This window comes from Pipra filicauda, unplaced genomic scaffold (genome assembly GCF_003945595.2).
Source record: "Pipra filicauda isolate LSUMZ 115617 unplaced genomic scaffold, ASM394559v2 scaffold111_size4109106_pilon, whole genome shotgun sequence".
Lineage (NCBI taxonomy): Eukaryota > Metazoa > Chordata > Aves > Passeriformes > Pipridae > Pipra > Pipra filicauda.
Genome location: NW_024103563.1, coordinates 3904640 through 3929662, shown reverse-complemented (window position 1 = coordinate 3929662; position 25023 = coordinate 3904640). Strand labels below are relative to the sequence as shown.

At 40.3% G+C, this 25023-nt stretch overlaps 2 protein-coding genes across 4 annotated transcripts in view; both read right to left on the bottom strand.

Annotated features, from left to right (window-relative positions):
- The window catches only part of FAM13C (family with sequence similarity 13 member C), a 52585-nt gene extending 46429 nt beyond the window's left edge, over positions 1-6156 (bottom strand). The window contains exons 1-3 of one of the 3 annotated variants that reach the window (XM_039382814.1): positions 5867-6156; positions 5032-5070; positions 67-123 (exon numbers count right to left, since the gene is read on the bottom strand). In XM_039382814.1, coding sequence (XP_039238748.1) covers positions 67-123; positions 5032-5070; positions 5867-6057 — 287 coding nt within the window. In that variant the 5' untranslated portion in view covers positions 6058-6156. Of the gene's footprint in view, positions 1-66; positions 124-5031 lie in introns of all 3 variants that reach the window. The other 2 variants (XM_027745957.2, XM_027745958.2) reach the window with 2 other exon arrangements.
- Positions 6157-7112: 956 nt separating this feature from the next.
- Positions 7113-25023, bottom strand: part of LOC114001089 (protein FAM13A-like) — a 77480-nt gene continuing 59569 nt past the window's right edge. Inside the window, exon 7 of the mRNA XM_027745967.2 lies at positions 7113-20645. Within this exon, the coding sequence (XP_027601768.2) occupies positions 20624-20645 (22 nt within the window). The 3' untranslated portion in view covers positions 7113-20623. The remainder of the gene's footprint in view (positions 20646-25023) is intronic.

Genomic DNA, 25023 nt, shown 5'->3' with positions numbered 1-25023 from the left:
ATGCTTTAACAGAAGCACTCTGACAACTCCTTTTGCTGCCAACGGATTTCAGACAGAGCAGGATACCTGGGACTGGAACTGCCTGCTTGATCTTCATGGACAGAGTCTGAATCCCCGTCACACCTTGAAAATGAATACAAGATAATTGCTGACTTTCTGCCAGCTTTTAAATAACATGACAGTGCAGCTCAAAGTATAAACACATTTCTTCTTCTCACACCTTAGTTAGAGTCACTTAATGCCATAGCTGCTCCATGATAGTCTAAACCTCAGAGGAAGAGGAGGATTTGAGATGTTAAGTGTGCACAGTTCGGTTTACCATTTTCAGACAGATGAAAATAATCACAAGGGATTCAGATGTTACCATAAAAATACAGGAAAATTACAAGAAATTCTGTATTTTAATTGCATATAGTATACTTCACTTTAAAACCAAAAATTACTAGATACAATTATCTAAAGGTGTTTTTCTCCTAAACTCACAAAAATATAAACTATGATAGAGCAGTCATTCTTCGTGCGGCAAGAAAAAGAATCCCCAACTAAGTTATAAAGTGATCATTAAATCTTAAAGAAGTGAACTAGCAGAATTTTTTAAGATGCCTGAAGAATCGTAGTCATTTACATCTCCTTAAGTTACAAACAACAGAATCGTCCTAAGGCTGCCTAATCAGAAGCGAAATCTGGATAAATATGCTAAACAACAGCCACTCAGAGCTGAACATTGCACTGTGGCTGCATGGCTGAACTTCACAGGGTGATACACCTGCAAAGCCTAGGAGCAGTCTGCCCTCAAATAAACATGCATATATATGCATACACCCCTAAAATATGCATACCCTGCCTGGTACTCTTTCTGGGGAAAAGTCAGGGGTCTCTCCTCACCCTCAGTTCGTACTCACAGGGCACAGACACTAAGCAGGCCTGGATCTCTTGGAGTTTGCTGGCAGAGGAGTCTCTTCATTATGGGGGAAGCAGCCTGTACTTTCGCTGACTTCTTAAATTTTGAGCAAAGCTGCCCCGCTCAGAACAGAGCACATTAGGTGATACATCCATAGCTCTGCGTTGCAATTTGATGGCAAGGTTTTTAATACATTCCTCTTTCCCACCAGTCTCGTGCTGGTGTCTATATCAAAAGTCAGACTGCAGCAGAAAATATTTAAAGGGACACTCAAGTGTTTACACTTCCTGAATACATCAGCATATGGATGAAAGCGTTTGCTGCTGGCAACTGGAACACAGAGCTACAGTTGCAGATCCCCCTTAATCACACACCATTCCTGCAGCCAGTGCAGTTCTCCCCATAAGGCAAAGTGGGATGATGGACGGAAGATAGGGGCAGATGTACAAAATGGATAAATTCACTGAAGAAATCTGGTTTCCTTTGCCTCTGGATGCCAGTCACATCTTCCCCTCTGGTCTGTCACTGACCACCTGATGGGTGTCTGGCACCAGCAAGGTGTGAGTGTGGACATACTGGGGGTATGAAGAAGGAAACCCAGTGTGAAAGGAACCAGGAACCTGGATGGACAACATGATGGAATGTTTCACAGGGAGTAAAAAATAGAAAGGAAATACACTGTGAGGAGACAGTGCCAAGGTCAGAGTTCGATGGACAGGGCTCCCAGCACAGACACAGCAGTAGGGTAAGATGTCACCAGACATGCTGTGCATCATGGGCCAAGCAACAGTCAGCAAAGGCCAGGGACCTCCTAAAGGGACAAACTCTTCCTCCTGTGTGTGCCTTGGAAAGAGGGGCTGGGAGGAAGCATCTCTGCCAGCAGTTCCACTCACCTCCTCCTCTCACAGTCACCGCACTTGGCAACCTTCGGTCCTGAAATACCATCTTGGCCATCAGGAACACTCTCTGGAGGGACAATGGATGACTGAACACAGGTCCACCCACCAAGCCTGTGTGTGCACACTTCTTCACTGAAGGAAGTGCCCCGGGGGTTACCTTCCTGAGCTGACTGTGTATAAGGTGATCTTGAGGAGCAGAGATGCTAACTCAGCATCCAGCGACTGACAGGAGTCATAAAACAAGACAACTTATAAACAACCTAAGTGAGCATGACAAAATGTATTTGAGCAACTGGATAGCAGTAGATAGGAAAGATAAGCAATAACGGATCAGAGAACAACATGCCCACCATGTAATTTTAAAAGACTGTGAGGAAGTTCAGAAGCAACACACTCTGAAATTGTTAACAGAAATTTATGTCTGTGTAAAAACAAATATTAACCAGGAATCTCACTCACACAAGGTTGTGTTGGAGGCTAGGACCATAGCAGGACCTTTAAAAAGATGAATTCTGATATACTGCAAATATTCATGATTAAAGCAGAGAGTGTTTTTACCTTGGCTTTGGAAAGAAATGAATCTTATGTGTCCATGGCACCTGTCTGCACATATCAAAACAGACATGCACACATTCCTCCCCTCTCACCAGTAACTTGTAAATCTTGTTGTCCAACGTTGGCTGTATTTAACAGTGATATTCAAGAGTTTGGTAAGTTTGGTGATAGCTTGTGACCATGTAGTATAGAGAGTTCCCACCAATCAAAAACTGCAGCAACATCTCACTCATTCCTAAAACATCAGAGAATATGCCAGGACGGCTTCAAGCCATAAATCCATATGGGCTGAAGCTTACATTGGGCAGAAACCAGGCCTTTTGACAAAACCAGTGGTGTGAATCCTTTTCCTTCAGTACCAATCTAACTACTGACTGATGGACACATCTCTCAAAATTAAGTACATCCAGTACCAGACCAGTAAGATCTTGTGGCATGGGCCAGAATCAGGTCAGAGGTGGGATCCCAGTCTAGCTGGACTGCTGCTCTGATTCTGTATAGTATTGCCCCTGTATGTTTCTTCCAACTGGTTTAACAAGATTAAACCAGTATAATGAGATTGGTTTAATGAGATTAACTTCTTTAACTTCCATTTTCACCTTTCCATAGGAGCCATGGGAAAACTGCTCCCTTTTGCTGACTTGACCTTTGAGATGCTCACGTGAACAACTTCCAAACCAGGCTGCATCCATGGCCTGATGGAAGCTTTGCACCCCCAGGCACTTGCCTTGTCTGGAGAAACGTTCCTGAAAGTACTGTATCACTGATTGTGTATCATTTGGGAAGCCCTGATCTTGCCTTTAGCAATGCATTAACATTTAGCAATTGTTAAATGATGCACAGCAAGCTCTCTCTTTCTTCTTCTAAATAAAAGTAACCTATTTTCAGACATGGCCAGCACAAACAATGAGTGCTGAAATCAGTAAGAATTGTGTATCCTCAGCAGTTCTCAAACACGGGCTCTGGGGGCAGGCTCCAAACAGGACTTAGGAAAATTAGCTCTGGAAACCAAGTTTGTTCATTTGGACAATGCTTTTCAGATATCACTGTTCACTCGCTTTGTTTTCTAAAAGCACGTTTCTATTCCTATTTGGAAATATAAGATTTAAAATGAAAGCCCCCAAAACAGAACCAACAACAGCTTAAATGAGGGAGACTCAGCCTTCAGGCAATGCCTGGCCCAGCCTGGCTCTGCCATTCTGCTGCCTCCCAGTCTGCACTCCTCTTCCTCTCCCCAGGGGCAGGGCTGGCACCACACACTCAGCTTTTATACCTTCTGGGCTCTTGGCTCAATATTAAGCCCCACAGAGAAAGACCATCACTTCTGGGTCCCAGAAACCTCATGGGCGAGACAGGCCTGGGGGCTGCTCCAGGGGAATCTCTACAGGAAACAATGGATGTACTTGGGGACAGAGAAAAGGGAAGGAGAAAAAAAAAAAAGAAAAATCTACTATCTGTAATCTGCCTATTTTTCTGTGACGGGGGAGCATCCCACAATTTTAGAGACCACAATTCATCTCTTAACTAATAGGAATATGGGAAGGCAAAAAAACAAACAAACAAACAAACAAAAAATCAATGATTTATTAGCTTCCGTGCAATCTTTCCTTATCTGCCACAATCACACAAAATTCATGACTAAGTTAAAATATTAAATGAAGCAAGGCAATGTAAGCAAATAAGGCAAAGCCATATAAGAGATGGAAATTCTTTGGATCACTATGAGATCTTACTTTCTCTGTAGTTATTAAAATAACACCTAGGGATGTCTCAGACGATTACAACTTGGCCTGCTTTCAGAACATATCCTGTCCCCACCACTTAGGCAAACAGCTCACTGTCCAACAAGGGTGTTTTAAATTATGAGCATTTTAACAGTGTAATACTCACCTAATGCACAAACAAATCTATAAATCATTTCCCTCCTGAAAAACTGCTTGGCACCTTAACTGCTGAGGAATCTTCCCCAAAAGCTTTTGAAATAATAAAAAGCATGCAAAATAATATAGTAGAGAACACCAATATTGAAGTGGTTTAGACTAAAACAAGGCATAGACTATTTCATTTGTAATAGTTCCTAAAGCCTTTGCCTTTCTAACTTTCTAATGTTCTCCCTTGTTCTGTCCTGCTGTCTCTGTAAAACAACAAGAAAAATCAACTTATGATTACGATATGCGCAAAAGGCCTTCTAATGAGTTTATGGAATTGATTATGAAGAAATTACATATTTGGTACTTGGCCTGTCTAAGTAATGTATAGGGGTTTTTTCAAAACATTTGCAAATAATTCTTTTCTCTAATGATGCTTGTGGTAAGTACAGACCATGTGTCCTTAGAAAACTGACGTACTTGTGTTTGTCAGGATCCTCAGTGCCAGAAATGAGCAATATTTTGACAGGAGATTTATCCTACATGCATTTAAACATGTGTGATGTACACCAAGCATATATTCACCCCAAAAAAGAAAATTCACTGCTAAATGGTCACGGAGCATTTAAAAGCAGCTGTTTCATGCAATCCTTCCCATAGTCACTAATATACTTAGGTTACAGAAAACTGAATCGAAATATATGACATAGCTTGGGGCTTCTCACATACTACTTACAATTATTCTTTACAGCAACTAAACTCATCGTTCTGGTGTAAAAACAAGGACATCTTTAAAGTGTTCACTTACTCTGCTAAAGCTGTCGTGCTGAAGGAATTCTCCTGAATGCTGAAACAGAAACAAGAACACATCAGATAAATCAGCAAGGCAGGCAGGCTCCCTGTATCTTTCTCAGTTGTGGGAACACATGCAGCAACATGGCATTGCAAGGCACGTCTCTGCGTGTTGGCTCTGCATGCACGGCTGTACCTTGGGCTGCTCTGCACATGCTCATAATCAAGGAACCGCGGGGATTAGTCCTGCGACACTCACAAAGCCCAGCCAGCAGCGCCCTGAATTAACACAGGGATGCAGGTAGGCTGGGAGGCTCAGAAAGGGATCATATTCTTTTATAACTGTAACTGCTGCTCATAAAGGCTTAGGTTTACGGACAAGTGTTTGGCGTTCTGTGCTTTAAATGTTTGCTTTACGTTATTGGCTCGTCAAACGCAGTGTTTTTTATTACTTAAATAAGGTTGCTCAGCTAAGCTCTCTGGAGGTTTTCTTCTTGTTTAGTGGTCTCTTGCACTCTCAGCTCATGGCCAAACTCCAGGGGATTCCATGAAAAAAATAACCTGCCAGAAAGGACAGTTCAAGTAGGAAAAGGTTATTAAGCTAACAGCAAGCAGTAGATTAAACCATTCCCGTGAAAGGAATAGGCTGCTGTGCTCCTGCAACAAAAATGTTTCTGACCTGATGTAATACGTCCAGTAGGGTCAGCTCAGGATATTGTAAACTGCTGGTTTTGAGGCAGCGGTGGAATTCCCCCCCGAACAACACCCCTCAAATCCAGTAAATACACTCTTGGATCATCCTGGAATCTTATAGCGGCGGGGAAAAGAACAATAATCTCACTGCTACATACCAGAGACGGGATTTTGCTGTTGTTGTTGTTGTTTGGGTTGGAGGGGGGAGATGGCAATGCAAACAGCAACGTCTTGTGAGCACTCCTGTTTGTGACAAAGGCATCTCGCAGACGGCAGCATCAAGCGGAGCAGGGACAAAGAGAGGCGCGTCCTCCTCCTCCGCGCAGCAGCTTGTGTGGTGTTGACACATATTTCCCGGGCAGCAGCCGCAGCCAGGAATCACAGCCCTGACAATTGCCTTTCTTTCACCGACAGCGCTAACAGTGCATCTGATCTTCACCCCTTCCCAGCCTCCCCACCCGCTCGCACACACCGCCGGCTTTTTCCTTTCCCTTATTTGTACACATATGTCAACTCACACAATGGCCTGAATTACCTGGGGATCGGAATATCACAGCCACTCTAGTGCCCTACAGAGTAGCATGTTTTGTGAGAGAAGGGTGTACAGAAAAGCTAAATCCAATGGTTAGCAATCAAATCCTGCCTTAGAACTAAAATTTCAAATTTTTCCTCCTCCTCCAGTTTCTTGGGTCTGACCATACAAATATAAATTTCTTTATTGCTATTCTACTTGCAGGAGAGCAACTGAATGAAAGGTATGGTCCTAGTTGTTGTGGCAATCAAAAATTCAATTTACATGCTCAATAAGTAGAGTTCCATTAAAAAAAAAAAAAAATTTAATGAATATACTCCAGAATGCTTAAGTGGTTGGCTCTTGATTTTCAGTGCTTAGGCTAGGTCTACAGGTAGCATTTCAAGTGGAGGAATCACTACTTTTTATCACAAAAATCATATTGATAAGAATCATAGCTTGGTTAGAGTAGAGCTTAAAGAGGGACTGAGTATTTATCCCCACTCCCCTACCTACACCCACACAAGAAGGGGAAAGAACAGAGAATGCTCTTATAAATGTGACTTTTCCATTTCTAAGTGCAAAAGTTAAGACCAAATTCTCTGCAAATTCATGCCCTGTGCAAACATAGTGCAGGGCTTTGGTGTTATTACTAATAAGAGAATATGTCTGAGGACCAGTTTATAAAACAGGGATGCTTTGGACTGAGACCAAGTTTAAAATGTCACTGCTCTTCTATTGTTTGTCTGAAGTTTGGTGCTGTAGAGCTGTTGCCAAATCTCCTTTAGGGAAACACTTTACAGTTATTTCAGCTCACTCAAAAACTTTCACTTGTTTTAAAGAGGGTACTTGATCGGTGTTATTGGATAGTCTCTTCTTGTAAGGTTGTGAAACCATTCAACAACATAAAAATTTCATGCAAAACAGAATAGCATTAATAAATACATGAAGGTAAAGGCCAGCCAGACTCAGGAACCTGTTTCAGAGCTCATGGCCCGAGCAGAGAGATGAAGCCATCCTGCTCCTGGGGGAACCCAAGAGAGGAACCACAGTAGACCCACTGTACTTCCTTCTTTTCCTTGCAGAAGGAAGTAATTTGTCTTTAGTAGCAAACTGTTGTTTCAACAATGATCCCAGTTTGGGCCTATTGGCTGACCCCAGTTCCTTCCACCTGCTTCCTGCCCACATGCTCTGGGTGAGACTGGAGCAGGCAAAGAGCCTCTAGCCCTGCAAGGGAGAGCCAAAGATGCCTGAACCTGCATCTCTGTTTCCTTCTAAGCCTCAGATTCAGGGAAAATATAACACTGCTATTACCTCCTTATTTTCAATAATGATGTTCAAGCCAATTAGGCTTGTAATGTTACGAAAACATCGCTCTTTAACAGGCTGAAATTCTCATTGCCAGATATATTTCATCACCACATTCAGATGACATGCCAGGTCTCTCATCATCCTGAACTCTCAGTGAAAATAGTGCTACACCTACGTGTGAAGTAAGCTTTGGACTTTCCCACTGAGTAGCAGACATAAGGACTTTTTATTTTGAAGTCATTAGAAATAAACATTTCTGAAATTCTGAAAATAAAGGTTTTTTAATCGTTTTTTCCTTATTTATTCTGAACAGTTTCAGTGATTCATATTTTTGCAAATCTTATCTATGAAAAGATACTTTCTTTGTTGAAAAGCTTCCCATTTTATACCTAGTTTTGTTCTTACCCTCTTTTGCCATATGTTGATCAAGCCAACATTATAAACATGACATAACAGCTCCCAGCTGACAACAAAAATGCAGAGTTCCCCAAAGCAAATGTCCACACTCGTTTTGGAGATACCAGGTTTCAGAAATATATTGCTGTTCACTTCTGAAAATTTGACTAATACATTGCCTGCTTATGACTGACAGATTGGCATAGAAATTCCATTCTTTTTTTTTTGGTTTGTATCGTCAAGAGAATCACTGCTAGGTCAAGAAGAAGAATGAAATAGCAATCAGCCTCCAGCTTGATTTTGCATGTAACAGAGACACACACTCAACATAAATATTACGTTCAGAAGCTTGGAACAACATTAACTGGCACTATAAACTTATATCAGGCAGTGAATGCCTTGCAAAGGCAGTCTAAGTCTGCAAAAGAAGAGAGACATAGTGAGGCAAAAGTGGGCAGAAATAGTTCTGGCTTCAGGAGAACAGGAGACAGTGCAACAATCAAGATCAAAAGGTCAGAAAAAAAAGAGGAATAGTGAATCTTGCCAAACTAGAATTGTCTAAAAAGGCCACACACGCATGCACCTCTGCAGGCTTTGAGGCTTTGTGGGTTCACCTGCAGAACAGAACCTTTGCCTCAGTTTCCAGAATCTGCTCACCTTAGTAAATCTTAAGGGCATTTCTGACTCAGATAAATGATGAGGCCTTTCAGCCTTAACTACAAATAATGAAGAATTTGTACTGGGAAATCAACCGTATTTTTAAAGTGGAGATTAGATATTTACAAAGAACTCTAAACTCTCTAAGGTTCTGTGAAAGTTAGTATTTCTGCATTTAACATCTGCTATCTAATGACAAACTCAATGTAATACTATAGGGTGTGATTAGCATTCATTGCAAGACTATTTTCTTTATTATTATTTGTTATTCCACAGAGTCCAAAGTGCTTGTGCTGAAATTGCTGCATCAGAGGCAATTACATTTTGCACTGCACTTGGGCCATACAAGGGAGCTGCTCTAGATGCTGTGGAGGGACGTGAGAGACACACAGTATGACACAGTGTGCATGATGAGGAGCCTGAGGCAACTCCCTCCAGCTCTAGGAAGAAGTTACTCATGTTCCACTACCCAAATAAAGGGAAACTTGGAATGATCTCCCCCCTACTGTCTCTCTGGATGAAGTCAAGTCATCCCTGCCAGAACCAAATGAGCTCAGAGACTCATAAAAATATTGAGCAAATTTGTTTGTCTTGGAGTATGTGTGTTCCAGCCAAGAAACAATACCCTGAAGTGCTCCAGCAGTCCTTCATCTCCCTCTCAAATTGCACCAAAAAGGAGGTGCACTGAGCCCTACACAGCATATGCTTTCATGGACAAAATGCATTCAACTCCACGAAGGGGCAGGTTAAACACGCTTGCCTGTCAGGCCACACCGCTACTTCTGAGGTCACACTTGCCACTGAACACTTTTTTTTAGGCAGTAAAGCATTAACTCATCTCTGGCTTTAGCAAGTCCATTGTTTTCACACACACAGAGCTTTCCTGAGGGGTAAGAGCAGGAACCAATCTGCAGCAAAGTGTTGTTAGCACTGTGGATCATTCCAGTGCCTTGCCCTTTCTTCAAAAGTGATCCTGCAGGATACTTTTGCTATTTTCCAATCTGTAAGGCATAAACCAAGGAGCTACCATGTGAGAGAGAAGTCACATGGTTCTTTCCTGTAGTGATAAATACTGAATGCTACATGCTGTGGCTCAAAATATTCATGTGTTCACTGACTTGCTTCCTTGACGAGCAGCCTGCCTTTTTATGGGTAACATTCTCAGAGACATCAGGAAACATCTTGGGAGAAGCTAAACTAAAATACAGCAGTTACATGCAGGAGCCAGTTGGTGAGCACTCAGTCCAGTTTCTGTACCTTTGATTTTCTCAGTGACCTAATTAGGACGTATCTGAGTGAACAGGCCTGGGGGGAAAAGCGTTCAGTTGATCCTGCTGTACGTCTTAAAACGAACTGACAAGCTCCTGCAGAAGGAGACTCGAGCTGAGCGTAGGTGCAGACACAGCTGTCCTGATCCAATCCAGGGCGATTCCATAAGGTGCACTTCTGTTGGGTTGGATAAAGCTCTGTGCAACTGCACAGACCTTCAGGGTTATATATTATGGAGATATTTCAGAGAGCAATCAAACTGTACGTAATTCCTTGCTCAAGCCTTCTGAGCGGTGGGCCAATGAATCCCATACGCACTCCTATAGTACACCCAAGTTTGCACCGAGGGAAGCACATCTACCCTGTAGCCCAAAAGGCACAGACATACATCAGTCAGATCCCTCCTCTTTTAAAGGGTAAAATGTCATGGAACTACCTCATTTTGTGCAGATTGGGAATTTTGATCTGTGAACCACTACAGTGCCATCACTTCATTATGTTTTTGCAGCTCAGGTGCACTTACCTGAGCAAGCACTAACCATGTCAGTGGTGAGACCTGCCAACACCACAGGTAACTGCTGGGGCAGGAAGCCCACACCAAGCTCTCTGCTGGAGGGTTACCCCGCTCCTGCTGCCCTGGTTAATTAGCATTAGCTGATTCCATATAGGCCTGCTGGCTCAAGGAAGTGTGCTAAGCTGAAATACTAAACCGTGCCTCTAATTTTGTTATTAAAGAACAAGCTTCTTTATGAAATTCCATCAGCTCTGCTGAAAATCTCTGTACAGATGCGCAAGAATCATTATCCAGCACAAGGCTGAATGATAAATCCAGCTGTAGCAGTCAAACTGGTACCACTGACTGATCTGCTAAGGCTTGCTAGACTGCAGTGATCCACTGCAGATAACCTGATACTGTCACAGATGACAAAACTGTTTCCATCAGGTTTACACCAAAATCGAGCTAAACTCAACACAGCACTAATTCAAAACCAGTTTTTCCTCTGAACATTGCAAGATGGAGAAACACACACCCCCTTAATTTTACTGAGGTGCCCAGAATGCTTCAACAGATCACTACACCTGGAAGTAAAAATTCTTATGTAAAAAGCCTTGATCTTCACCACTACTTAAGAAAACATCAGTCGCAAGAATGACCTCTCTGAATTAATTTATCTACCTGATCTGTCTGCAAGCTCACAGTGTTCCTTTTGTTTGTGATAGTAGGAAGATAAGAGAGGAAATTAAAGGCAAAGGTATTGTAAAAGATAACACTTCCTCCCTGGAGCAGAGTGTGGAGAATGTGTTTAGCTAAGGGCAGCAATAAGGTTGTTTTCTTTTGTTTCGGTGGGTTTATTTTGGGGGTGGTGGCCTTTTAAAACAGTGTTCCCTCTTTTTTGGCCAAGCTATCCAATAGTGCAGGAATGCTGCAGGGTCACTTTACACTCTTAGTCTGATTATTTTAGAGGCCTACTGGAAACAATGGAAAACATTAGCAGTATTTATTAATATTACATGCATTAAAGTTTTTAAAGAGGAATTAGTATCCCGTGAACATCAAAATTAAGGAAAGCCAGAATTAGGAAGTTCCATACTTTGTGTTTCTTCATCTAAAAACAACCACAGAGAACTAACCAGCTCAGCCAGGAATAGATTTCACTCTCAAACATTCAAGAATTTCCTTTACATTCTAAGACTGGAGATCTTGCTGAACAATTTGAACGTGATCATACAGGTGGAGGCTGGACTGTAATTTATGTGCAAGAATGCCAAATTAGGGATTAAATGCATAGCTTTTCCAGCATTTTTCATTAATAATAATAACAATAAAATTAAATGGAAAGATGAGCTTGAGCTAAACCACATTTTCTAAAAGTTTAATATTTGAAAGTAAAGGGAAAACCAAGCAACTATCGACTCATACATTCAAAAAACAATAATGCCTTTTTCTGTTTGGTCCATAGATGAGTGGAGCCAAACAATTGGTTCTTGTTAAGCCCTGGAATGAGAAAAACGTGTGTCTTTTTTGCCGTTTCTGTGTCATTTTTTGCTGTTTCTTGGGTAGATGGCTGGTAGATGGCAATGCTGATTAACCTGGGCAATCTACTAGTTTTCTGAAAGCAGAAAATAAACAAGAAAGCACACATTTTTCCCTCAGATTTCCCTTTGCAGAGCTCTTCCTCACCACCCAGAAACCCAGTTTTATAACCTGTGTGCACACACGCACACAAACACACGCCTGTGCAAACACGTTTCTGCTCCTTCCAAACATCTGTTCACAGAACAGTAACTCTGAAAGACTTCAGGTTTTGTCTTCTTCCACATCTGTTTGTAACAGTGTACTGACTTATGAGGTACTTTGCAAATCTTTCTCAATCTCCTCCTCCGTGTAAGGAGCAGAGTAGTACACACTACACTACTCTGCCTCACCTGTAGCTTCATCTTCCCAGCAGTAAAGAAGCCAGAATGATTTAAATCAAAATCAATACCAATGTGAAAGGCATGGATCAAAACCAACCTAAAGCCATTGCTGCCTAATTTCAGAGCTTATTCTCAGTGACACACAGGCAGCACCTCTTTAATTAGTATTATCAAAGAGCTCCATTATCAGCAATTATGTGTTTTCAGAGGGCACCTGGCCTTCCTCCCCAAGCATTTCTGTGCACCACATGACACTCACTATCAGAGGGACAGGTCAGGTAACACAAAGAACAGGTTTGCACTGTATACCCTCTAAGCCTCCTTCTAATTTACAAAATGTGTGGATGTTTCTACCCTCTGACTCCCAACTGGAAACACCAACAGGCTGCTCTCAGAGGGCTGGGCAAATATTCTGGGGTCCATGCAGAGCTTTGCTGGTTTACACCACCCAAGGACATTCCCCACAGTATTAATAGCCCAGCAGGATGGCCTGGTGTGCCTGAGTACTTTTTGGGTATAAAAACAGACCCTTCAAATCCTTGAATATTTCTTTTTCTAGAGAGCTTGCTTCCTACTTTCTATTTTTGTTGCACTGCAGGAAATTCAAACTGGTTCAGTCAAATTATGAAGTATTAATGTATAAACTAATCCAAGACATGAAATGCAGAACTACACCATTATATGCCACTTATGCCACTTAACACAAACTACTTTCTATTTATGCATTTAGATCATATTCAGAGAACTCTGAATAACCACTAACAGTTTGTGTGACACCAAGAATGATGGCTAAAATTCAGAAAGAGAACAGCAATAAATGCAGTTACAAAAATATCATCTGTAACTTAAGACTCTTGTCAGAATGAATAACCAGAACTACTTTTCTTTTGGAAACAAAAAGGAATACAGGCAGATGTTTAGGAGTGAATTTAGCTTTACTCTGCATTATTCTGAACATTTGAAATCTCAGAAAAACTAAAGATGACATTCCTTTCTACATCTGAAAAAACAAGGAGTCTTCATTTGCACACACAAGATAAAACTGTACAGATCCAGGATCCCACAGAGAGCATTTTAACCCCATTCACCACAGTCAGTAGCTTTATAGATATGAATCTTGTTAGTCCTTTGCCAAGTGTTCATTAATTTCAGGGGCAAGTAGGGTCAGAGGAGAAGTTGATGTCATTAAGTCAAAATTGATGTGTAATGTGTTTATTTATATGCCCTTTTCTGAACATGCTACATGCATCATGTAAATGTAAACCCAAGACAGATCCAACTTCTCATAGGCCCCTCTGGAGCCCCTTCTGAGGCATGGCAAAACCCTACCAAGAACTGCATTTAGTTAACTTATTCCTGTCTGTCAATTCAGCATAATATTTCCTCCCAGCCATATTTCCTCTCAAAGAGAGGAAAAGATGTCCACATGGCAAAAAAGAATGTGGTGGGCAACAGAATAGAAACTCGTATTGGGGGACATAATAGGAAGGCACAAACACAATCCAGAGTAAATACAACAAATATAAACAAACAATTACAATATAAAACACAGTTATGATGGGAAGCCAAGGGAAATCCCTTAAATTCTGGGCATTAGCTCATCTGTTTTTATGGGGGGTTGTGAATCTCCAGTTGCTCCTTCTCATTTCTACAATTTCTTTTTCAAGTTGTTTTCTGAATTTCTCTTCACTATAATGTATAGTCAATGACATTTTAAAACCACAGTTTCAGGCCATTAACTTTTCCAATATCATGATCCATTGACATCAGAAAAGTCTCATCAGTCATGCCATATTCCCCTGCACTTGTATGTCACCAAAATGTTGTGAATAAGCCACTGAATATTAGCAGTCACAGTCAATGGTCAACTCATGCTTCTACCTTGCTGTTTTAATTTCTTCTCATAGCAAGTAGTCCTCCTTTGTCTGGCTTCTATTTCTATCCAGGCTCATGATCTATGCTAGTGTCCTACCACCTGCTATTTTCATTTACCAGAATGACAATCCATAGCTCCTCAACACAGATAAAAGTTTGTTCTTCCAAAGTTTGAGAACATGTTTAACTCTCAGGCTATTTTGGTTCGATTTGGTTTTGTTTTTTGGTTTCGTTTTCTTTCCGGTAAGCAGAATGCTTTTTTTCTTTCATATTAAGGGAAAGACAGAGGGGACTGTATTTCACCCAAATGTACATTCTCAGCAGATTATGTCTTTCAACACAGTAAAAAAGTCAGGACTGATAACAACGCTCCACAAAAATTAAATAACCCTGTTACATAATATTCAGCTTCATGGCATAAAATCAGAACCCTACAGAAAATATAAGTGAACAGCACACAGATTTCTTATACACATGTTCAAATTTATCTACTCATTACTTAGAAATATTTTCTTTTGTATAGTGGTAGTCTGGGGAGGAGATGAACCTGTGGCAGTCGCTGACACACAGGGAATACAGGACCTAATTTCTTTACAAAGCCAAGGGAATATCCACATAACCACACACCATCTGTGCTCTTGCCTTTTTATCCTCCTGCTGCACTGCCTAGTGTTTATGTGTGTGCACTTCTACCTGGTGAGCTGGCTCGGCTCCTCTGCTGTGAAAGGAGTATCCTGAGATGGCACCGAGCTCTTGTCTGCAGGCATGCCCCATACCAGAGACACTGGGACATCTCCATTTCTTAGGGAACAGACTTTCTTGCCCCAAATGCCAAGATCTGAGTTCCGACATAGCCCGATCACAGATTATCTCCCACCCATGGCACCACAGAAAAGTTCTTTCAACAGCCAATGATTTTAATCAGGCCAAGTTTTGTAGTTCTTTCCAACTCCTAAGGGGAGGTCATCTTACAAGGACCAGGACAAAGCTCACTTAACAAGACTTTGCAAAAGAGCTTTCTTCTCATTCTGACTTAGAATGTCTCACAGAGGTCTCCAGGATCAGTGAAGTGCTGCAGCACACACAGAGGACAGCAGTCAGTGCTTGGGTAACAAAATGCATTCCATGTTCTCTTTTTCAGTTGGTTATTTGTTTGAATATGTTCTCATCCCAGGTTAGCAATAGCATTTAAGGCTCAAAAAGAATTTGAAAGCAAGAATTTTCTCTAGGAAGAGCTTGTGCAACTTTACAACAACTACTGACAGTGAATAAATGACCTCTTACACATAAATTTGGTCCCAAAGAAAACTATTTGAGACTCGAATATTTCCTGTATAGATTTGTTGAAAGGAACCAGAACCACGTGGGAAAGACATTTATGCAGGAAGCAGCTTTACCACTTTGCTATCTATTGTAATAGCTTAGCTACAAAAGGGCAGTGAAAATTACTTTTCCCTTTTGAATGCTTTGTTGTAAAGCACATTGAGTGCTTTTAATGACATCATCACATTTTCTATCTCAAGTTGTCCCCTGACCCTTTGACAAACTAGAGAAAAATGTTTTGGTTTTACATTACTCAGGGAGAGTTGTAAATATAAGAAAGACATTTTCATTCTAATTTTAATAATATTTTCCATCTAGCAGTCATGCAGCATAAATCAGAAAGATTGACCAGTCATGGAAGAAAGTTTTATTTCTAGGTGAGCTATGCATTTTTAGAGAGAATTAGAGTCTTTAGAAAAATTCTCAGAAGAAGAGCCATTCAAAACTAATAAACAATACTTGAACCCCTATCTTTTTTTTTTTTTTAAGAATACAAGGAAAGGACATCATGACTTCCTATTAAGAAAAATGCTGACAGTACTTATTAAAAAAGAGCAATGACTATTGCAGTCTAAATGTAGGCATATTCAGGAATATTCTGAGCTACAGTAACTTCCCTCTCTCTGCTGATGCTTGAAGAACTACAGCCTACATTTTCTAACCCAAATCCAGGCTTTCAAACCCACATTTAAGCACCTACACAGTTTCAGACTAATTTTAGGTAGCCACCAAGCTGAAAACATTTGGCCAATACATATTCTGCTAATTTTGTGTCTGGGATGATGGTTGTAAAGGCTCTGGGATTATGCCTAACACTACAGCTGTGTTGATGCATGCTCTCTACAAATATAGAAGAAAAGAACCCAACACATCCAAACTCAGCTCCAACAGTTATTAAACCATCAACCCAGTTACCATCTCAGGACATATTGGTTCTTCGCCCCCACACCCCCTTGTTTTTTCTGTTCCTCACAGATCTTCTCCACTCTGTTTAACTACTCCAGGGTTCCTGGCTCAGCCACTGGAGGTGGCAAAAGGGCTAATGCCAGACAGGATAACTATTAATATTTCCTAGTAACCCCCACAGAAATGGCCCAAACCACGGGTTGGTGGTGAGGTCCCTTACTTGCCTCTCTCCTCAAGGCAACACTTGGCATACATCTCATTGCTTGTTTCATGCAATTAGCCACTCGAGTGTTTCAAAAGAACGGGCCAAATAATGACATTGTAAACTTCCCAGTGGAAAAATGTATTCAGGCAGAGTGGGGAAAAGCCATTCTCCAAAGCAGTCCTAGTCCTTAGTGCAGCATTACTCATAGCTGCGTGGAGAAACAGGAAAACCAGATAATCTATCGCCACCAAAAAACGAGCGTGACTCAAGTTTGAGTGACTCATGGTTGTGACTAACCTGTTTAATAGCTCTCTTTTTAAAAAGTCAGCCTTGAAATCATTTCTGAGTGTTCTCTCTCAATTGCCTTTCATTCCATAGTTTCTAAAGGATTACCAAAGCACAATCATGGTGCAGATCTAAGCAAACCACAGTGATGCATAAATGTATCTTAAAGCTTTAAATAAAACATATAGTAAATAACTGTTAGGAAAATGTGTTTGTCTAGAACGTGGAAGATTATTTCTTAGTCAAACATAAGGCAAATCCAGCAGAATGCCAGAGTGGAAGGATGAAGGGTTGAGTCATCCTGCTATCAAGTGCCTGCACCCGGCCTGCAGGTGCACTGCAACTCATCTCTCAGTCACATTATAGTTTTGTGCAGTGAATTTCAAGCAGAATAAATAAGTAGCTGAGTCCTCTCTCAGAAGCAAATGCAGCTGCAGTTGGGAACAGCAGTGATTTTAAGGAGAGCTTGAGGAACAGTCATCTCCTGGCATAAAGCATTTTGCATTTTTAAATCAATACAGATATTAAATATAAAAGAGATGAAAGTTTAGAGTCTATTCATTATTAGCAAACTCTTCAATACGAGGTAAACATTCATCCTCATACACCATTATGATGAATTCCCACTATTTAAAAGCATTTATAAAACCATAACTACTGTTTGCACCTGAGATGTAGAGTAGACAAATTAATTTATTACTAGCTCATTTTTATAAAAGTCATATGTCAAACAGCAAATAGGCAGGAGAAAAGTAACCAAATGAAACCCATTCCCCAAGTGCATCATCAAAGAAAGTTTCTTTTAATTTCAACTATTATCACAAAGTGTCCTGTCAGCCTTCTCAGCAAACAATGCTCATATCCACCCAAAGCAGCCAGAATTAACTGAAAAAAGGCTGGGGAATCAGTTGAAGAGATGTACTGAAATTGCCCATTATAAGGTGCTGTAATTTATCTGCTATTCTATTCTATCACTTGGTGAATCTATAGAGGTACCATGTTTCAAAATTACACTTACATCTTAAACTACACATGCAATAAATCATCCATGTAACATTGCACAAGAGTCTCTAGGCAGGTTTATCTGACATTGTCACTAATGGAAAAGAGGATTAATGGGCTTTGCTATTATTTATTACCCTTCCCTTTACTCTAGAAAATCCAGTTGCTTTCCCCAAGTTGTTGTCAAAGGCCTTGACCCAAATCCCGACCTACAGCCTCAGGCAGAAGAGGGAACAAAAGGTTTGTGCTGTCACTTGAAAGGTTAGGCAGTAACCAAGGACAGATTAAATTTAATCCACACTGAAGGGACCATTTGACTGATTGATTAACAACTGCTATAGACCAGTCAAGCATCCCTGCCTGCTGCGTGGAAGAAAATTTCCTTGTCATTTTTTACAGAAAATGTTTACTCATGTGTGCTGATGAACTCCCGAGTTTCCACTGTCCTCAGCATCCTCACTTCTTTCCTTGTGCACTGTACACTTTTCAACAAATCCAAAACTGTCCACACTCAACAGTATGATAAAGTGATTACAATTAATGCAGCAGTCATTGTAATAAACCATATAATACACGCTTAGGAGTTTCATCTTATGCATGCATCAAAGCTGCAGAGCCTCTGTATATAATGAATATACCAATGCACATATATTCAAACTCACCCAAATATCTTTTGGCTCACAACAAAATAAAACTGTAAAGTATTTCCTCAGTTTATTTTTAGGAGGTGGTCATTTCATTTTCTGGGAAAAATTACATTATGCAAAAACTGTATTATGCAACCCTACATTCATTAATATTTTATTTGTTGGCAGAAGTCAGTTCCAATTTTCAAAATCCATTATGAATGTAGGGAATGATGCCCATGAAATGGGTGAGTCACTGCCACTTGAAATGAGTAATCATCAACTTTTTTCATGTCCTCCGATCTGTTAAAAAAAAAATAACTTTCCACTTCAACAGGAAAATTTTGAGAAATGGTAAAACTGGATACACGTCTTAGATTTAGTCTCAAAAAATAGTGACCTTTTCACATATTGTTTGTAGTCTTTGCAAAATGGAATATTTACTATTAGCAGCAATCTGTTTTCACAACACTACAAAGTGCACAACTAGAAAAACATTGGGACATATCCCTTCCCATGGCAGTGAAATTACACAGAGAACATTGCATACATACAAGAGAATTACTAAGAGTTTCAGAGGGATAATGAGGAATTCCTGCAGATCTCAGTCAGGTACCCAGACAGGCTTTTATTACTTAGCTGCATTGTAACAGACTGCAAAACCTGCAAAGAAGTCACAGCAGCTACACTTGGGCTTAATTCTCCACCTCTGTCATACAGTGAGTTACACGGGACCTCATCAGTACCAGTGCAATTCCCTGCTCCCAAAGCACGGCCCTGGGATGTGCACAAAATAGCCAGAGCAGCAGCAACGCTCAGCTCCAAGCTCATATGTGCATTTACCTGGAAAGCTGCCAAGCATTAGTGTGTTAGATTGGAGACTCCTCGCCCTGGAGCTCCAGGAGATGCACAGCTAAATTAGCCTCATGCAACAGAAAGTTCCACTTTGCTGTACAGATGCCCTAAAACTGCCTTGCTATCTCCTACATTTCTGTTCTATTTTCTTCACCTGCCTCATCTCCCACTTCCAGAGCTGCTGGCCTCCTCAGGCTCTCAGCAGGACAAATCTTGGAAGCTGTTACTTAAGGTGTCTCTTTGGCAATTAAAGATTTCAAGGAAATAACCTCAAAAGTTTCATATGTAGGCAGACTGCCTGGTTCTTCCAGAAGTCATAAGGAGACAAGCAGAAAGTCTCCTTCCAAGGCAGGACCATTGCCATCATTTTAAATTGTCATTATAGCATTGATGTAGACAGCACAATCCATTTCTTGGTGCAGAGCAGCCCTCTAAGCCATGAAACATCCTAAGAACCTGAAGAACCACATAGTTCCCATGTCTCAAATCACAACCCAGCCATCTGTGTTTCTATATAAGTTTCCACAGTGTGCAGTTTTCAGAATATAAATTTTGCTACTGCTTTGGTCAACAAGATGTGTTTCTTAGTAGGAAGAATTCACCCAATTGTAGGATTAAAAACAACCACACAGCTATGAGTGCCTGAAAACCTGCCATTAACCTAGTAAAATGACCTTGTAAATCCATTGCAGATACAGACACAGACAAGTGTACCTTCCTTCTATCACTCACACAAACATAAATTAAAAATATATCAGCCCTACTTGAATGGAACTTTATATGGAGCTACTTTGAACTGTTTCTAACATGACTTTGCTAAATCCCTAGACATTGAATATGAGCTTGAATATTCTTTTCCAATTGCTATTCAAAGTAAGATCAAAACTGAAAAGATCTGAAGTAATAAAAAAAAAGAAAGGATGAAGAAAAGTGGTGCTGCCTCCTTAAAAATCAGCCTAAGAAAACTGAAGGGGACAAAAAAAGGTCACTGCCTGGCAGGGATGTGCTGATGCTCTGTGGTGTACTGACACTAAGTCAGTAACCTGCTAAAGCCCTTCTTGTTCCACTCACCACATATGTAATAAAGCCTTTTGACTAGTGGAATCAAAGCCAGATTATGGACAAGGAAGACAGAAGAAATAGCACTGATCTTACACCTGAAAAAATTAAAAGTTAATGAATGAACATGAGCAGAAATAAAACCCAACAAAATATTGAAAAGAGTAGAAGTACCTCAGCTCATGATTGTCAAGAAGGCTGACAGAACCTGAACTGTTCAAGTGGGGTGGGAAGAGGCACTGAAAGAAAACACGGGACAGGGGAATCAGTTTGGTCTTGCACTTGAAAAAGAGAAGACAGAGCACTGAAAAGGCTGAACTTTGATAAGTTTTCCGTAAGCACAGGATGAATTAATTACGATAACAGAAATATTAGACTAGAAAAAAAAAACAAAGGTAGGAGCCAAGGTAATTTATCTTTCCTGTACTTATAGAGACACATAAATCCTTTTTTTCCCCCAAAAACCTGTAATAAAGTCCTGCAAACCAAACTGTTTAGGTGAGAAATCTTGCGAGTGACCCACTCTTACTGTGAGGTGTAAAGACACTGTCATGCTTGACACCATTTCCAGCTGTATCTAAAAATAGGCTGTGGGATCTCTGAAAATTTGCAAACCTAATTATTCTGGGGCAGAGGTTTGGGTTGGTAAATATGCTTGGTTTATTTTGCATCTCATTCAAAAAACTCGTGGAAGCTACACTATCGTTTTCGTTGAATTGATGCTCAGAAATACGCATGACCACAAAAAGCCATCTGGTAATTCTAGCCATGGAACCAATCCCAGGGACTGCTCTTTAACCTCAGCACCCCAGATAGTTGGGTCTCAAAGCCTATGAAATAGATACACAGACAGAAACATATGCAAACAGGAAAACACAATCTGCATTTCTGCTTTGTTTATATATTCATTACATTGGATTTCTGCATGTGCAAATTGCATTAAGTTGGTTGCATAATTATGCATGCAATACTTATTTGCATTAAATCATGATAAAACTAATGGCAATTATGTGGGAAACTGACTTTTTTCATATATGTCTATTTTGATCTTCTGGCAGTTTGCTAATACTCTAGGGTTTAAAATATTCTATGGAGTACAGTTTATAATTTAACCTCAGTGAGTTTGGAACAATTAGAAATAATTACAGCACTGACTGATAAGAATCTGGATTAAAATTAGAATTACCATAAGATTAAAAAGAAATCTGTTTTTACCCATTTCCCTTTCTGGATGCGATAAAAACCAGTTTGACTTGAAAAAAATTCTTCTACTGACAGAATTGTACAAAGACTTTTTCATGTACAACTACCTCAGATAAGCATGAGATTTACACTGTGATTTATATTTATATGAGCCACAGACAGATTTACATTTTAATACATTCTCTCCTGTTGCCAGCTCTAATTTGCAGATGTTGTGCACGTAGGTTTTCAGTCTAAAAGAGAAGAAGAAATTCTGGTATGTTCAGTGTTTGGAAGACATTTATATCTACAATGATAGAGGCTAAACAGATAGGACAGATGGGCATATGAGACTGGGGGACAGAAATAAGTTACCTCTCTGTTACCTGGGTACTAATCTATTTGGAAGACAGTATGTTTTCAACAGTGCAGAATAAAGGAGTAATTTTCTCCAGTTAGAATAATTCTGTCCAGCTGGATTCAAATATTTCAGTAATACTTCTTAGCGGATTGAATTTTTTTCTTTAAAAATATTGGATTTTTCTCAAATGCTAGTGCATGAAATCAGAACATGCCCAGCTAATTTAATACAGTGCTTAAGAGCAATCCTTGCATGGGTTTCTAGAGCTAAACTAAAACCACACTTGTTCAGAACTCCATCGGTTAGTCATCAGTGACAAACTGATGAAAAGAGAAGCGAAAAGTAGCAACACAGTGCCTATTTTTATCCAAAATAAAACATTTCCATTTGCAGATTTTTATTTTTTTGAAGAGAAAAAAATACAAAGTAGTCTCATGCAGGGACTTCCAAGGAAAAAGTCAAAAAACAGATGCTTACCCTCTCCCTCTCCTCAGTCTCTCAACAACCTCCTTCCCTCCCCATAATTTGTGCACAACTTGTACCAGGAACCACATTTCAATCTGTCTGTCCTGGAGTGTGATTATGAACTCCAGCTGTCCATCTCCAAACAGTTTGCCCCCAAACTCTGGGCTACAGAGAACTAATCTCTTCTGACCTCTCTTGTTAGACTGTTCCAGTTTGTACCATAGTTCAGCACAAGGGAGGATTAGGACTTTGAATGCATCTCTTAGTTAGTGACACCCAATTGCCCACAGGAATCCCAGTCCCCAAACTCAAACACTACAGAAATTATTCAATTAATTTAGTAAAGAAAAATTACTTGGGAAGTTAGGGACTCATTTTTTCACCAAATCCAAACTGCATAAAACTACACTTTTCAGTCAGCATATTATTCTATTTACAAGGCACAGAAGAGCTCTGAGATACCCATTGTTGAACAGAAACACAACCAAGTCATCTTCTGGCTGGAGATGACCTACAGCTGAATCAAACATCACAACGGAAATTACATCTCACCTGAGACACAAAGCCAGCCAAGATGAAAGAGAAGTTCAGGAGCTCTGGTGCTGTTTCTGCTTTCTGAAGGCACCCTGACATATGACCGTGTGCAACAAATGTGTTCACTTACGAGGGCAAAGTCACACCCTGAGCTCCCATCCTAGTCCGTCCACACCAGGGAAACAAGTGTTTCCTCTTCTGGAGGATGAGGCAAAGACATGCCAGTCTTTTTCTACAGCAACTTTGTCAGACAAAATGAAAAGCCCACTGCCATTCCACAGAGGTACCACAAAGCAGCCACTGCCCTCCCTCAGCAGGCTGCTAAACAGACATTTATACAGTATTTTGCACAGAAATCCTAAGTTATAGCATTTCATTTGAGTGGATTCTTTTATTTAGAATAGTGTGACATTGAAAGTGGTAATAAGTCCAGGTTACCAGTGCCATTGTATCACTTCTAGTCAGTTCATTGCATAGGCAAGGAAAATGTCACAAAAATAGGTATGTATGTGTGTAGATGCATCCAGTTTTAGTTTTTAATATTCATCATCAAAAGCATCAAAGATTTAAAACTGGTACCAGAACTCAGATATTTCAGTGGCACTGAGTTTAATATTCTTACCACTTGCAATAACTTTCAGTACCAACATCATTTTACAGGTAATGGTATTCATTAGAATTCTAATGGCACTCAGTTGCGTCAAATTATACAGTGTGCATAAAGTTGTCTTAAGGTCAAATTCAGCACACACTGATGAATAGAAGGGCCATAAAATGAAAACGAACTCAGGATGGAAATTTAGTTTTGACTGACATGAATGTGAAGTGTTGGTTAATGATTTATTCCCAGTGAACTAAATAAATGAGATGTTCTTCCTGCCTGGTGCGCTGTGGGCATTTTCACTCAATATTTCACATCAGATGGATAAATCACACGTGTCTTGATCGTCCCTCATGGAAAACCTTGACCAGTGTTCCCAGCCCCTACTAAAATCCTTAGCATAACAATCTTAGAAGCAACAAGCACTGAAAAAAACCATAAAATTGATTTGCTTATCAACAGATACAAATATTTTCAATGGAATCTTTGTTTGAAATGATGAAACCATGAGCAACACGCCCTGAAGTCACTTTATGTTCCAGCAAGCCGTGCCCAACATGAGCTCCAGTGGAACGTGACAGGCCACCTGACACTGCTCAGGTGCCCAAAGCTGTTCAGGTCTTTGCATCCCATATGGAATATGTGTGTCCATACCCCATAGAACTAGAGCAGAACTGCTGCCACGCCTCTCGGCCCTAACATGCCCAGCACACTCCAGGCTCCCAGGTGCTGCAATGCAGATTTGTTTTGCCTGTCTAGATGTTCTCTGGAAAATTGATCCAGCTTATTTATGACCACTACACTGTCAGAGCATCACAAACTACTTTCTCAAGTCCTAGTGATGGGCTCCATTAATTTTATTGAAACGTGGATTTCACATTAGATTTTTGGTCTGTCGTTTTGACAAAGACACTAATTCTCAGACAGAAAATTTTTGTCAAGTATACATTATATTCTGTTAGGATATTGCGCATATATATTCTATTTCAAATTACAGAAAGCCTCTATACACAGTTATGATATATTATCCCCTGCAATACCCTTATGTACAATATGCAGTCCCACAGTCCCTAAATTATTCAGCATGATGTGCTTCAGAAGCAGAATTTGTTCATATTTATTTAGGTGAAAGGTAGTTGGAAGCCAAGGGATTCCATTTAACCCGTTCCACAGACAAGCAGAGCTCATTTGGTTAACGTAAAGCAAAAGAGATCTGTATTTTCTTTTGGTCCTCACTTTCGTATTTTAAACTAATCTAAGAGGTATGAATCACCCTGTTTTACTTTCAGTTCCAGCCTTACAAATAAGGACATCACAAAAGCTAAGGAGCTATGACAGATGACAAAAAGAACTGTGCAGCTGAAGATCAAGAAGAGAGAAACAAACGAGCTAAGTGCTGGAGTAAATTGTTCAGGGATGTTGTTCCATCTCCATCTCTGGTGGGGAGATCAGGTTAGACAAATGTCTGTAAGGA